General features: G+C 45.2%; 2 protein-coding genes across 4 annotated transcripts in view; both read right to left on the bottom strand.

Annotated features, from left to right (window-relative positions):
* Positions 1-9,055, bottom strand: part of LOC108247997 (SLAIN motif-containing protein 1) — a 13,625-nt gene extending 4,570 nt beyond the window's left edge. Inside the window, exons 1-6 of one of the 3 annotated variants that reach the window (XM_037973975.1) lie at positions 7,818-9,055; positions 5,679-5,815; positions 2,781-2,924; positions 2,070-2,180; positions 1,057-1,206; positions 455-820 (exon numbers count right to left, since the gene is read on the bottom strand). In XM_037973975.1, the coding sequence (XP_037829903.1) occupies positions 455-820; positions 1,057-1,206; positions 2,070-2,180; positions 2,781-2,924; positions 5,679-5,815; positions 7,818-8,263 (1,354 nt within the window). In that variant the 5' untranslated portion in view covers positions 8,264-9,055. The remainder of the gene's footprint in view (positions 1-454; positions 821-1,056; positions 1,207-2,069; positions 2,181-2,780; positions 2,925-5,678; positions 5,816-7,817) is intronic. The other 2 variants (XM_017436445.3, XM_025010633.2) reach the window with 2 other exon arrangements.
* Positions 9,056-13,952: 4,897 nt separating this feature from the next.
* The window catches only part of mrps9 (mitochondrial ribosomal protein S9), an 11,070-nt gene continuing 10,214 nt past the window's right edge, over positions 13,953-14,808 (bottom strand). Inside the window, exons 10-11 of the mRNA XM_017436448.3 lie at positions 14,544-14,713; positions 13,953-14,231 (exon numbers count right to left, since the gene is read on the bottom strand). Coding sequence (XP_017291937.1) covers positions 14,140-14,231; positions 14,544-14,713 — 262 coding nt within the window. The 3' untranslated portion in view covers positions 13,953-14,139. The remainder of the gene's footprint in view (positions 14,232-14,543; positions 14,714-14,808) is intronic.

The following is a 14,808-nucleotide window of genomic DNA, read 5'->3' as shown; positions in this document are numbered from 1 at the left end:
ACACGCTGGAGGGACTATGTTTCTCGGCTGGCCTGGGAACGCCTTGGGATTCCCCCGGAGGAGCTGGCCCAAGTGGCTGGGGAGAGGGAAGTCTGGGTCTCCCTGCTTAGGCTGCTGCCCCCGCAACCCGACCCCGGATAAGCGGAAGAAGATAGATGGATATATATATATATGGCGCTTCGGATTATAAGGCGCTCTGTCGTTTTTTGAGAAAATTGAAGGCTTTTAAATTTGCCTTATAGTCTGAAAAATATGGTATTTCTTTTTTTTCATCTGGCTTTACCGCCGAATATGTTGTTACATATTCAGGATGTTGTTACATATTCGGCGCAGGCAACGATGAAAAAGAAAAAAAAAAAACAGTTTGAATTCAGCGAAACACAAGAAAAGCTGACGGCGCCGTTTTAACCAACTCTTTGGAAGCTAGGAGCTTCTTTAAGGATGCGCCCCTCACCTGATCCTGGTCTGAAGCCCGGCTGCTCGGCTCCACAGAGGCTGCCCAGTCCCGGCAGCTGGGCGGGCGGCTGAGCTTGGAAGGCGAAGCCAGAGGAAGGGTACGGTGGGGTGGAGGGGGTGGAAGGAGGGGTGCACAGGGAACTGGTGCTTCTCCGCCAGTCTCGGATGCTGGAGAAAGTGTGGGAGTGCGGCAGCCGGGTGAGGCGCGGCTGCGGCGGCGGCAGGAGGCCGTAGTCTTCGTCGTCCTCCTCGTCTTCCTCCTCCAGGCCGGGGCCGGCGCTGAGCTGGCTGAGCTGGAAAGTGAAGCTCTGGCTGCGGCGGTTGGCCAGGACGGACGATGTGCTGGCGTAGTCCTGCCTTAGACCTGGAGGAGCGAGATGTGAGGATCGGCAGGGGAGGAAAAAAACAAAAAAAACTACACAGTTATCACCTCCGGGGGTTAATGAAGCTGAAGTAGCGATGGGCTCTGAGGTCTGGAGCCATTAGTTAAATTATTAGAGGGGAAACAACAGAAACGGACAGTAAAACAAATGTCAGCTGACAGCCACAAACACCGACGAGTCTTCAGGGGCGGAAATATCGTCCGACACGGGGACTTACTCTCCTCCTGGAGCCGGGCCATAACCTGGACATCCGTCAGGTCCTGCAGTTTGTATCCGAGGTTGATGGAGTCGTCCTCCACCTCCGACGTGCTGAGGTCACTGTCCAGCGACGACTGGGGGCTGAGGGCGGAGCGCCGGAGGCTGAGGCCTTCGGACGAGAAATCAAACCAGTCGGTGAAATGACGCTGGCGACGGACAAACGAAGCCGTTTGCAGAGAGTCCTCGGCACAGATTTAACCCTGGTAGACCCCATAATGATGGAATCAGCGGTATATTTTCAACATTTTAGTCAAAACGTACAATAAAGTTATGTTGTTTTTCCCAAGAATATTCAATTTACTGCTGATTTTGTGGATTATCTAAAGAAATACTGGCTCTGTCTATTTCTCCAGTCAGAACTAACAATAAAACATTTACAAGTTTCGGGTTAGGGTTAGTGGTCAAAGAACACTTGACCACTTGGTGCAATGATGCAACTTAAAGCGCTTGGAGCTAAAAGCAGCACAGATTAATGAACAAAAATACACCAGACAAGCAACCGTGGAGCTTTTCTGTGTAAAGAAGGGCCGATCGGTCAGCTGGTCTCCGTTTGTTTGAGCTGCATTTTTAGATGAAACTAACGCTGCAGACTCTTTTGGTGATGGATGATTTTATACGTCATGTTTATTAAAAATGATGTTTATGTTCGAACCGAACACGGAGCCTGACACTGACCACGTTTCACTCCATGGAAAACCCCCTGCAGGCCCGCAGAGAGCGTCTGTGGCTGCCGGCGCCTGCTGCTACGTGTTGCGTTTTCCTCTCGTTGCTCCCTGCAGCCTGCATCCCGACTCCCCCCCCACCCCACATCGCCAACAATGCGCTCAAATCTGTCTCGCTTTTCTTTCCCGACAGTTTAAATTTAGCTGCGTTTAACGAGGAGGCCGCGCTCCTACGTGTTGTGCGGCGGAGCCCGCGTTTGACCCAGTTTCTCGCACGCAAATAGTTTTGATGATGATGAGCGAGTCTTACTTCGACCGGCCGGGTGAGGGAGGAAGGTGGGAGTCCTCTCGGCTACAGGGGAGAGCTCCTTCCCGACGGGGCTCAGAGCGCGACACAGGGGGGAGGAGAGGGATGGAGCTGCTGCGGGGGAGGACAAAAACAGGTTCAGGTTTACGTAAAACCACAGATTTTAAAGCTACGATTACTTAAAGGTGCTCATTGCAAAATAGAAAATGAAATGTTTACCCAATTTGTTTCCCAGATATATTGATATGCGTTTCTGAAATGCAGGTACGCACTCAATGTAAACAAAACAGTAAACACACAAGTTTGAGTCAAGTGATTAACCTACGTTAGACTGGCTGTAATCTGTAGGTAAACAAATATGAATAAAAAGAATCTCAGACTTTTAGGTGGAAATATAAGTGTGAATAAACACCAGGGATCAACCGCCATTCAAACGTACATGGCTTCTGCTACACCCAGAAAATTATCATTTAAATGGTTTTCCAACTCTGGTCTGACGCTCGGGACATTTAGAACTGGAATCATAATTTATCTCCAGTTTGTGAGTGTAAATACGTGGCTCATAAGGACACATTAACTGTTAACGTGAGAAAAAATGTGCTAATTTGGTGTCTTTAGGTTTTGTTTTGTTTATTTTGGTCTGGTCTTTTTTGACATTGCAATGAGCGCCTTTTAAATGTGAAATATAAAAAAACCGCTTGCTCCGTTGGCTACCGTGTCTTTCAGACGGCTGGGGAGTGGAGCAGGGTCTGACTGATGGGGAAGCGCTGACGGAAGACACTCCGGCGACTGGAGTCGGAGGGGGTCCGGGGGAGGAGGTGGTGGGCGGGATGGACAGGGAGCTACGCCACCTGGAGACTGAGGAGGAGGAGGAGGAGCGGGATGAAGGTAAACAACAGAAGCGGGCATTGTGTCTGGCTCCACACGGAGAGCAGCAGTTACCTCACCGACAGTGTCAGCCACTCGCTGCTCGATTCAACACAGAGGACAAAGCCGGTTTTGACACAACAAAGCTGCTCAGACTCTGCAGCTGTACCTGGTGCTGACTGTCTCACACACACACACACACACACACGCCAGCTTCTATTCATAGACGCTTAAACCGACTGATGAATAAATACTGCATCTTGTGCCTTCTTCATTCAGAACCTCTTTCTGAGTCCTTCACCCTGACAGGATGTCTCTTCCTTACCTGTCAGTGGGAATAAAAAAAAGCCACTTTGCTATAAAAGGGGTGGGGGGGCGGGGGGGGGGCGTTTCTTTCATGTAAATCGTTTCTATGGCAACAGCCCTAAATCCAGAGCGTGGAGAGCTGGTGGGAGGGTTTCTCTGCAGCTATAAGACGTGCACGCAGGCTTCGGCGGGCCCGCGTCGGCGCACCGACTGATGCAACGACGCGCGCAGCCGCTGCAAATTCAGAGACCGGTGCTCCGGCGCTGTGACACGAGTCTTGACAAAGACCGCAGCCGGAGAGGGCTGGGGTACAAGCACACGGAGCACAAAGAAAACGGCACACTAAAGAATGGTGGAAACTCCTCCTGGGGAGTCTTCCACATGCACTCCGTTTCTCATAAGACATTCAAATATTTAAAAACAAATGAAACACGATGAGGAGCTCCACACATTTAGTGGTTTGTAATAAAGAAAGATGAGTTCTGGTTGTTTAGGAGGTTTTTTGTATACGTAGTTTATCAAAGCAACAGTTTTGGTGCCCTTTTAAACATAAACAAGTTATTTTTTTTACTCCCTTCAGAGGCCTTTCCATTGAATCATCTGCCTTTCGTTCCGCTTCTCTCCGGAGCAAACCTCCACCTCTTCAGGCTCTCTTCCACCTGGTCCCTACCCTCACTACAGATCACCTCGTCCGTGAGGATTCCCGCCTGACCTCAGCCTCCTGAGGTCTCACAGCTGATTCTTCATGGAATCCCACCTCCACCACCACTGAAGTTAAGGTCTCCCGCCTCGTAAACACGGTTTGTCCGAGACATTACGGCAAATGAGACAAAAATTTATTTAGGCAAGACTTTTTACTGAACTGTTTTCTGTCTATTTATTTGTTTATTTCTTAAAGTCATAAGTGAATTAATAGAAAGGTTTCTAGCTGAGTTGGTGCCATAGTTTAGTTTTTGATTCAATCTGGGATCACTGTCATAAAACAGTGATCTTCAGCACCTTATCACTGAAGGCCGGTGTCTGCAACCTTCACAACTAGAGGAGTGAGTTTTAGCATCTCTCCTACTAAATTAAATTCACACAGAGCCAGAAAGTGTACTGGATCCATAAAATTTAAATAAAACAGACACATTTAGTTTATATGTAGCTCCTTATTTTGCTCAGCCGTGTAAAATGATTTAATGAAGCAGCCAGCTTAGAAAAAGTGGACTTGGAGAGCAGTCGCACGGTGCGTCGCAGACCAAGAAACGAGATCATCTGTTCGCTCTGCGTTAAAACTGAGCGGAGCATGTTAAGCGTTCAGGTCGCTCGTTCTGCGGCTGAAATGATGGGAAGCTGCGCACACAGAGCCTTCGTCGAAACGGGAGAACCTCTAAGAATGCCCGTTCCTGCCGGGGTTTTTCAGGTTCACGTTGTTTGTGGCGGACGCTGCGAGGAGCCACAGGTCGCAGACCCCCGTGAAGAAATACACAAATATATGCCATGTTTATATTTCACAGAGTTATTTATCATGTTTCGACACTTATCTTTGTTTCCATTTTATATGTCTGAACCTTTTTAATGATAAACTGCAGCAGGTTTTTATTCTCCACTTGATAAGTCTGACTGAAGATCTTTTCGTTTTCAGTCAGCAGCAGCCCACCAGTTTCATCAGCCGACAGTGTGGGGAGATGACGCATCACGTCTTCGTTAAAGGCTTCTGCCCGTTCAGCGAACGCACTGGGAAGCGTTTGAATTCCTTCTCACTTTATTTACAAAAAAATACAAGCAATAACCTCCAACTCGAACCCATTTTAACCCTCAAAATGTAATTTTCCCCACATTTACAGGCTGACTTTGGTCAAGTTTAAAACCCATGTTTGAGAAGTCCATTTTGACTCATTGGGTAACCATAGCAACACTAAAAGCGGACCGTGAGACGGTGACGGACAGCTGCAGATTGACAGCTGAAACAACAGAGTGTTTTACTTCCTCAAACCCGTTTCCTTCCCCAGTCGGCGCTGCTCGCCCCGAGAGAACGCTCCGGGTAATCAGATGTGCGCGTCAGCTGACTTGGCTCTGATCTGCCTAATGCCATTAATGCGTTCAGCTCCACCGTCCCGCTGAGGTAATCCAACCGACGGTCTGCGGAGCCCCGCAGGGCCGCTGATGTCCAGAGTCAGCCGAGCTCAGAAACACCAGAACTGACAACCGGAAACATTTCTCAGGTTGTCTAATATTTATATTTCCCTGTAGCTTTAATAACGTACCCATCTATGCTCCTCAGTTGCCTTTGAGCTGAAAATAGACCAATCACCTGACGTCTCCTTATATGTGAACATGAACAGAACCTGAAGAGAAACGAAGGGTTAACAGAGACCAGAACCATCACCGGATTCTCTGTCGTCTGACTGGCGTTCTCCAACCACACATCCTCACAAACGCAGGTTCGACTCTCACCTTGCTCCAGTCGGAGGGACAGCGACCTCCTGGCGGCCTCCACCTCCGACTTGGGACCGTCCAGGACCTGCCGGCACCACTGCAGAGGCGTGAGGGCGTCGCCCGGGGTCTCTTTGGCCTTGGACGTCACGTACAACCTGGAAACGGAGACGATGAGACATGCGTTTAGAAAAAGACAAGACCGAACGTCTCACGTTTTGCTTCTTTCGCTTTTCAGTCAAGATTAAAAACCAGAAGTAAGATCAAACTTTAGGGTTTAACAAGGTAGAAGCACGCCAGGTTGCATCCTCAATAAAAGATCACAAGATTGCTCATGACTCCCAGCGTTTACGTGGTAATGGATTTTTCTACATGTTGCTTTTGACTCGATGTTGGAAAGGAGAACCTGCTACATTAAGGCTCCTCTTCCTCTTTTTGAACCTTTCCGGCTTCACATTCTGTAAACATCCTCTCACAAATCTGTACGAACCGCCAAAATACGTTTTGTCACAATTTCGAGTCTCTAGCAGCTGCTTTAGAGGAGCTGAAAAAGCAGAAATAAAATGCCCGTTCAGTCCCCGAACCTTTCCTTCGCGTCGCCACTCGACGTATCGGGAGAATCCGCCTCTCTCCTCTCGGATGGAAGGGAGTCGGATTATCCTGGCAGCCCCGAACGCTCGCTCCGCAGCTCGGTCTGAATTATAGATCAAAACCTGCTGCAGACATCAGGCAGGAATCTGACCTGAAGGTGGACGGGGCAGCCACACACACACACCCCTCTGCTTCTATTTCTGGGCGTCTGAAGACTCCTGCACGCAGTCTGAATCCTCTTATTTCTACCAGAAGTGATCATCTCTCAGCTACTACCAAGTCAAATTTTAAGCTCAATATCTGTGAAACAGAACGAGTCGGTCATTTCTTTTGTTTGCTGTAGCAGCCATCTTGAATTGGGTTGATTCCAAAGCTTCGTCAGCTGTACATGCACACCCGCTGATCACTTTGAGGCTTTCTTTAGAATTCGTTCGGCTGTTTTTGGCCTCACAATACGTCTTAAATTTACCGTCACTGCATTAAAAAACAGGCCAGGAGTTTGTGCTCGGTTGGTTCTTTCTTTCTTGAAACGATGCTCCTTGGCGATGAATGTGACACCGTCAGAAAGCATGTTATCCCACGTTTGTCAGGAAAATGCATTTGTGGGTTCATCAGCAGAGTTGTCTCCATTGAACAGCCTCTTGTTTTGAGCTTCAGGTGCGCTTGATCGTCAGCTCAAACCTGAGGAGCAGTAGGAGAGCTTCTGTAGGTTTGAAGTCGAGGTTTGAGGCACGACCTGACGCCCTCCGGTCTCGCAGAGCTGCCGTGACCGTCCTGTTTTACTCTGGCGGCTGCAACATGTGGAGGATCGTTACGTTCAGCAGTTTTCCTTGAAGATTTAGCGCCTTGTTGAAACAAAGAAATGATCAGCCAAGCACAAATTTCCTTACTTTTTGTGCCAAGTTTAGTAATGAAAGTGAATTTTTTTCGATCAATCCAACAGACTCTGTGCCCAAACTTGGTTTAGATGATAATGATGACAGAAGCTAAAGTGAGAGAAACATTAATTTATCGCAAATTAAACAACACATCGCAGGTTTTTTACTGATAAAGACCTTTCAGCAGGGAGCGATTATCTCTTTCTGCTACATGCAGCCGGCCTTTTACACCAATTATCAGACTAATTAAGAGACTCCAGCTGAACCTTAGTTGAGAGAAGTCACCTTTGGGCTCAACAATTCAGTTTTTCTGTTTGCTGAAGCAAATTCTGCATAATACCTCTCAAGGCTTGCACAGATTTTGGTCTGAAATTGCTTTTTGCTTTTCCTTAAGCTGAAAATAGACACAAAAACCAGGTCGGGTGAGTTATTTTCCAACTTTTTTCCCCCCCAGACGAAATGTGCGCTTCTCAGGCTGCACAGAGAAAGGACAGCCTTGCTTGTTCACTTGTCACCTGCTGGATGAACTTCCATCCAAGGTGTGTGTTTTTGTGAACACACACAGTGATGGCAGTGTATGAAAGCCTGATTGCGCAGGTGATTAGAAACAAAAACAACAACCTGCGCAAGAATCACAACCTGAAAGCAACAAATGGTTAGATTTTCAAACAAACAAATGCTCCACAGTTACCATGTTTCATCAGATTCGTCTGAGCAGCTCAGAGAGTCCAAATCTAGAAGCTCCAGCTCGTCCAGAACCGACGGTTCGGATGGGTCCTCGTCCTCTTCATCCTCCTCCTCCTCTTCCTCCTCCTCCTCCTCAGCACCAGCAGCTCCTTCCTCGGTCCTGTGAGGATGGAAATAGTGGAAAGGTTCCTCCTCCGGAGGAGAAAACGAGCCCAAGGACGACTGACAAAGCAAGGTGGGCAGCGGACTGGGGAGGCAGTAGCCCCCGGGTGGAGGCAGGACGTGCGGGCCGCTCAGACGGGCCCCGGCCCGGCTCCGCAGCTGCTCGTTCTGCCGCTCCAGTTTCCGGACCAGCTCCTGCAGCTTCTTCACCTCCAGCTCGGCGTTCAGGGTGTTGCTGTTGCAGTCCACCTCCGCCATGGCGGCGGGGTTCAGCACGGCCGCCTCCATGGGACCAGAATCTCGGATCAGAAACGGGGAGGGTGGGTGGGGAGACAGGTGCGGCCACGATATTGCGTCTGTGCCGGCCGCCCGTCGCGCTGCAGCTGGCTTCGCTAGGCGCCGGTCCTTGTCTGGTCTGGAGGGTCACTAGGTGGGAGGCTCCGCGGCTCCACCCCTCCACTAAACACACCCACGCATCTCTGCCTCCCTCCTCCCCGAACAAAGAGCCGATCACAGGTAGAGAGGCGCACCTGTTAGTCCCAACTTAACATCCGAACCGGACGTGCGCAGCGTTTCGACACAGCTGATTCGGGGGGAAAAGTGCGGCATGTTGTTTTGCCTCGACTGAAGCGGCTGCTTTCGAAAGGATCCACTTGTGAACAACTTCTTTAAATGACGAGCTGATTACTGAGTGAGGATTTGGGGTTTTAATTGGACATGAATGAGTCTTTGGCGACACCTAGTGGCGATTGAAATTATGTAACATAAACATTTGGCGACATCTAGCGGCAGAGACTAGTTATAGCACCAAGCGGGGGAAACCTGCACATTCACGTTTTAAATGAGATTTAAATAATTTGCGGTGAAGCAAATCGGTAATTCCAATTGATATAATAAAAATGTATCTTTTTAAACTCAAACGCAGGAAATTATTAGCTAACAAAGGAAATTATAAGCTAACAATCTCGCTCCTGGGAGTTTGTTAGCTTAGCACAGCTAACTAAAAAGTGATTTAAAAGGCTTTCTGTGTTTTTACTTATAAAAAACGCGTAACACTTTTAATTTCTTTTCTAATAATTTTTAAATCTTTGTCTGGCAATTAGAAGTGATCTTACCCGAGGCTAACAGCTGTAAGCGATTTCTTTAGCATTTTTTTAATCAACCAAACGTCTCCAAACGTTTGAACAGTTAGCCGTTAGCATTGCATTGTGGGTAATGTAGTCGCGCCGTTAGCCAAACCATAAAAAGGCCTCATGTTCTACGTATCAGTATTTCTCTAACAAAATAATGGATATATCTTTAATTGTCAGTTACAACCGAATTTTTCTGAGGCTAACAACTTCAATTTTTTTGTTTTAGCAGTATTTAATCAACCGAACGTCTCAAAGTCACAGAAGTTAGCCATTCGCGTTGCATTGTGGGTAATGTAGTCGCGCTGTCAGCCAAAGCTGATAAATGCCTAACTATGGTAAAATACTTCACAGTTAAGGTGTACAAAGGGCAAATATACAGGGATTAAAGTAATGTCAGTTTGGTGAATCAGTGATAAATTTGTTTAGCTAACAGCTCAAGATTTCTGCCATCTAAAATGATCATAGGAGTTCAGTCAAACACTTGTTAATGAACTTCACACTGCATTGCCTTCATTTATCTTGTTTTTTCCAACTAAAAGCAAGCATGTTAGGTTTTGGTAACTCTAAATTGTCACTAGGTGAGAGTAAGAATCATAGTCAGATGCTGATGTAGATTCTCAGTCATCCAGGTCATGGTAAATTCAAAAAAAGTTAAAAAACAAAAACAACTGGACTTCTATTCTGTAGCTTCTCATCCGAGGAGCTTTCTCAATTCCGAGGAGCTTTCCCAATTGAGAAAGCTCCTCGGATGAGAAGCGAAACGTCTTCAGCTACAGAATAGAAGTCCAGTTGTTTTTTTGTTTGTTTTTTTTTGTTTTTTTTTAACTTTTTTTGAATCATAGTCAGAGTTTCTATAATCTGATCATCACACCTATATGGATGGATGAATGGTGTGGGTTCTTTTTTTAAGGAAAAAAAAAGGTTAAAAACAGAAAAACACAGACAAATGTAGTTCTGTTTCCATATTTATGTTGTACATTTTTTGTTATCTATATAATTGGTGCATAAGAAGAATAATTATGCACACAGTGGTATGTATTTCTGGTCAAAATGCATTATTTTCTTGGAACATACAGCTTATAGAATAACCATTTGCTTTTTTTTAATGCAAACCACATTTTGCTCCACAACAGATGTACCCTTCAGTTTTGTCCACAATTTTGAAATTAGTCTATTAGCACATTGGAAAAAACACTTGAAGCCCATAGTTGGACACCATCTAGCTGTGATTTCTGAATGGTCTAAGGTGGCGTGGTGGTCATGGATATTGCGAGGTAGAACTAGAGCTCTGACAGTGGACAAGTAAAAAGGTAACCTGGTTATAGTCTGAAAGCCTCTAGAGGAATAAATAAATTCATTAATGAGCAAAAGATCAATGATGACACACAGCAACTTTGTATTCAATGAAACATTTTAATTAACTGTAAAGAGGATGGCCAAACTAAGTTAATTTATCATTTTGAAAAATGATATGAAAGAGATATATGCCATAAAGCTGGTGGTTCAATACTTGTTTTCTATGAATGTCCTTTTGTAAATAATAAAAAGATATTCTGTTGGCAGATTTTCAAACTAAAATTCTCAAAGCTGTAGGTTCAAGTGTAAATATAAGCTGAAAGTCAAGCTTTCACCTTAACATGTGAACAAAGAGAACAAAGTCTCTCACCGAGTGGTTCAGAGGGATGAAGAGCTGCTTGGAAATCTGAAGGTTGTGAGTTTAATGCCAGCTGGAGCTTCTGGTAGCACCAAGTTTTAATAGCCGTCCTTTATTTCAGCGATTGAAAAGCTTTAGAAACAAACTTCAGGGTCTGTCTGAGCTGCTCAAGCGACTAAAGATCTGCTTGAAGAGCAAAAGGTTGTAAGTTCAAAGCTGGGTCAAGTGCATTGTTGTGTTGATTCAAACCAACAAATTCAATGCTGACAAGTAGTTGTCTTAAGACCTGTGCTACCACAGACGACATGCAGACTCCCTCCGTTGAACCATTTCAGTCTTTGGTTTGATTTATTTATACCTGTCAAAATTTGGCACAACAATGCACTTGACCCAGCTTTGAACTTACAACCTTTTGCTCTTCAAGCAGATCTTTAGTCGCTTGAGCAGCTCAGACAGACCCTGAAGTTTGTTTCTAAAGCTTTTCAATCGCTGAAATAAAGGATCGCTGTTAAAACTTGGTGCTACCAGAAGCTCCAGCTGGCATTGAACTCACAACCTTCAGTTTTCCAAGCATCTCTTTATCCCTCTGAACCACTCAGTCAGAGTCTTTTTTCTCTTTGTTCACATGTTAAGTTTTCTTCATGACCTGCAGTCATCCGTCAGTAACTGATCTGTATAAAAGTTCACACTGCTTCGACTAATCAATACAGATTTTTATGCTTCTTTTAAAATAAGATAAGTTATTTGTCTCCCATGGCAGAGATTTGTCTTAGAAGAGGGGACAAAGCTGCTGCACAACAAAGACAAAACAATACTTCAAACAAAGTCAGCAACAAGAATACATAAAAGTAGCACAAATAATAAAAGAAACATGCATCGAATTTTGACAAAAAAGCACTGATACACAGCACTAATGTGCAAATAGATTTCCATTAACCAGGCTGATGAAGAGTGGGACAAACGGACACTTAAGGTGGATGTTTTTACACAAAGGAACCCTGAACCTCCTCCACGACTTCTGATTCAAGCACATGAGACGTATCAGACGAGATATTCTCAGCCTGCCGGATAGTCGCCTGCTCAAACGGATGTTGTAGGGAGAGGAGGTCCCGGGGCGTTAGTCTCTCGCCATCTTCACCAGACTCCGAATTTGTGTCTCCAAACCACGCAGTAAGGCCATATCTCAGAACGGACTCAGTCGTTTCGGAAACGCCAAACAACCGGAGTCGTCTAAGAAAACGAAGACGCTGGTGGACCCTGGCACAAACGCTTGCCAGCTTAGATCACTGTCCACACGTACACCCAGGTACTTTGAAGGATGTGACCTGTTGGATGTGTAGGACTCGGATCACTGATTGATTCAGGGTCCAGGGACCTATAAACTTATCCACGGCAGCTTTATGACTGTCAGGAGACTCAGAATTTGACTATCATCTGAAAATGTTATTATGTACTGGCTGGGTTGTGAACTGATGCAATCATTTGTGTATAAAATGAAAAGATAAGGCAAACTAACACACCTTAAGACATATAAATATATATACACACATTTATATTCACATACAGCGTCATCAGGCTGGTTCCTGAAGCTGCATTTATCTGTCTGTGGTCCGTTTGTTTCTAATAAAAACTGTGTTTATGATGAAGACGTGTTTCAGTTCAGATCTGTTTCTTTGTGGGCGAGCCGAAGGTGTGAATGCTGCTGACGTTCTGATTCTCTTTCCTGTCGTCGTGCTTCATAGCTGCACCCCGGGGTGGTCTGTTTTCCATCTTTTAACATTTAGTTACAGGACAAATCATTGAGTGGTTTCTGCTCCGCCTTTCCTGCTCCAATGCTGCCACCTTTAGGCTGATTGTGTCCTGTTCAGCTTCTCTGTCTTGCCTCCTAATAAAACTTCAACTCTCCTATTGGCTTCGGATGCTCGGAGGTTTAACTGTTATTCGTTTCCATTCATCAAGGCTTCAACTTCTTAGAACATGCAGAAAAGCTTGAGAAGTGCCGTGAACGTTGTGGAAGAACCAGTCTGCAGGTAACTGATCTGAAAGGAGTCTTGGAGGACTCAGCTGGGAGGCAGGAAGTGAACACTGTCGCCTCACAGAGCTGAACGCGTTCACCAGGTGACAGGAAGTCTCTTGTATTGTGGTTCTGGCAGTGCGGACGTCACATCTGGCTGACAGCTGGATACGTTCCCGGTTTTTCTGATGATCTGATGAGTCATCCATGTCATCCTGCTCCAGGTAAGACACATGCACCGATGGTGACTTAAAAAGAGCACTAAACAAATATTATTCATAGTCATGTTTTCCAGATATTCTTCTCTTCTCTCAAAATTAAAGGCAAGCCTAGAATAAGATATATTTTATATATTTATATAAACACATTAGTTTCCTCCCTTTTACTTGGCTCTGTACATCTTCACCCTGCTCATAAGAAATGTTTACATAACCCTCTGAAATAAAAAATATCACCTCTCTCATTAATTGGTTCAGCTTACTCCTCATAATTCAATTAGGTCCACTTCTCTTTCTGCATTTAACAATGTTGTTTTATTTGTACAGTGCTCTTCAGTGTCCAGAAAGACACTTTGAAATAACATTATAATACTTATTTAACTCACCTGTATGAGTCCCAAACAGCCAAACTGAAAGATGCCAGCCTCTGTTGTCTCTCAAGTCAGCATACAACCAGGACTCCAAGCACTTACATTGAGACCAATTTCAAAATAAAAGCTTACAAACCTCTCCATGAGTAAGGTAATTATCTCCTTGATCTCCTTGTTGCTGGAAAGTGCTATATAAATAAATTTCACTTCACTTCACTTCATGTGCCTGATTTATTACTGCGTTTGTAAAGGAACCTAGGAAAAAAAACCCCAGTTATTGCAAAGGAACACTATTTTTTCCCCCTACATGCTCCTTAGTTTTACTTTTTCCAAATTTTTTTTTTTAAAAACAACTCCTAAAAGATAAAGCAACTTCTAAATAAAGCCCAAAATTATTTTCATATTAAAAAGGCATGTTTTTTGTTTGCCTTTAATTTTATTTTAAATGGCATAGATTCAAATCGATGGCAAATCTAAATTATAAATCCAGTCTAATCTGTCAGCAGGCAGCAAATATAATTTATTTCTACTCATGGCTAATCAGACAAGTTAATACATTTTCATTAACAACAACATTACAATAGACCTTTGCATTTTTATATGAAAATTTTAATTTATTTACAGTCAAACCACACATTTTGTTCATTTTTTGAAGCACATCTCCACCTGGTGGCCGAGGAAGGTCACTGCAGCTTCTGACAAAAGAAATATACTACAGATCTGGTTCCAGGACTGAAAGATGTATTTGGTTTTTTTGTGTTTTTCCCGTCCTCCTCAGCGTTTCTTCCAGGTGAACTTGCGTCGAGCTCCCTCCTGGCCCGGCTTCTTTCTCTCCCTCAGCCGGGGGTCGACCGTCAACAAGCCGGCTGAGGACAGGAGAAGAAACGCCACGAGTTTATGAGTCTTTCCTGCAAGCTGACTGTCAGTTTAACCAGTGTTTGTAGTGTTAGCAAAATAGGTTGTGAACCATGGGACTGATTTTAATGAAACTCAACGTCATTGGAGTGGATGTTCATCTTCAGCTGATTAACTTTCAGAGTCAAGATGGCCTCCACAGCGAATAGGCAGCATCAAAAAGGCCGTAACTCCATTAATTTTACTCTAACTTTTAAGCAGACATGTAAAGGGTAACTACAGCATATTTAAGGTTAGATTGTGCGTTCAGCTCACGCCCCCACCTTGTCTCATCTCCTCCGCCTCCCTCTCGGACACGAAGCCGAGCAGCGCCCGGGAGACGGCGAGCCGCAGCGCCCCCGCCTGGCTTGCCCTGCCGCCGCCGCTGACGGTGCACTCGAGGTCGAAGCGGCCCAGCGCGTCCACGAACTGGAGCGGGAACATCAGCTGCTCTCTGAACGGGAGAGGGGGCAGGAAGAAGAAAATGACCAGCAGATAACAAAACAGGAGGCGAAAGGAGGAAGCGTGTCTGAAAAGCCACGAGCAGGA

This window comes from Kryptolebias marmoratus, linkage group LG23 (genome assembly GCF_001649575.2).
Source record: "Kryptolebias marmoratus isolate JLee-2015 linkage group LG23, ASM164957v2, whole genome shotgun sequence".
Lineage (NCBI taxonomy): Eukaryota > Metazoa > Chordata > Actinopteri > Cyprinodontiformes > Rivulidae > Kryptolebias > Kryptolebias marmoratus.
This window is presented reverse-complemented; position numbering and strand designations above follow the sequence as displayed.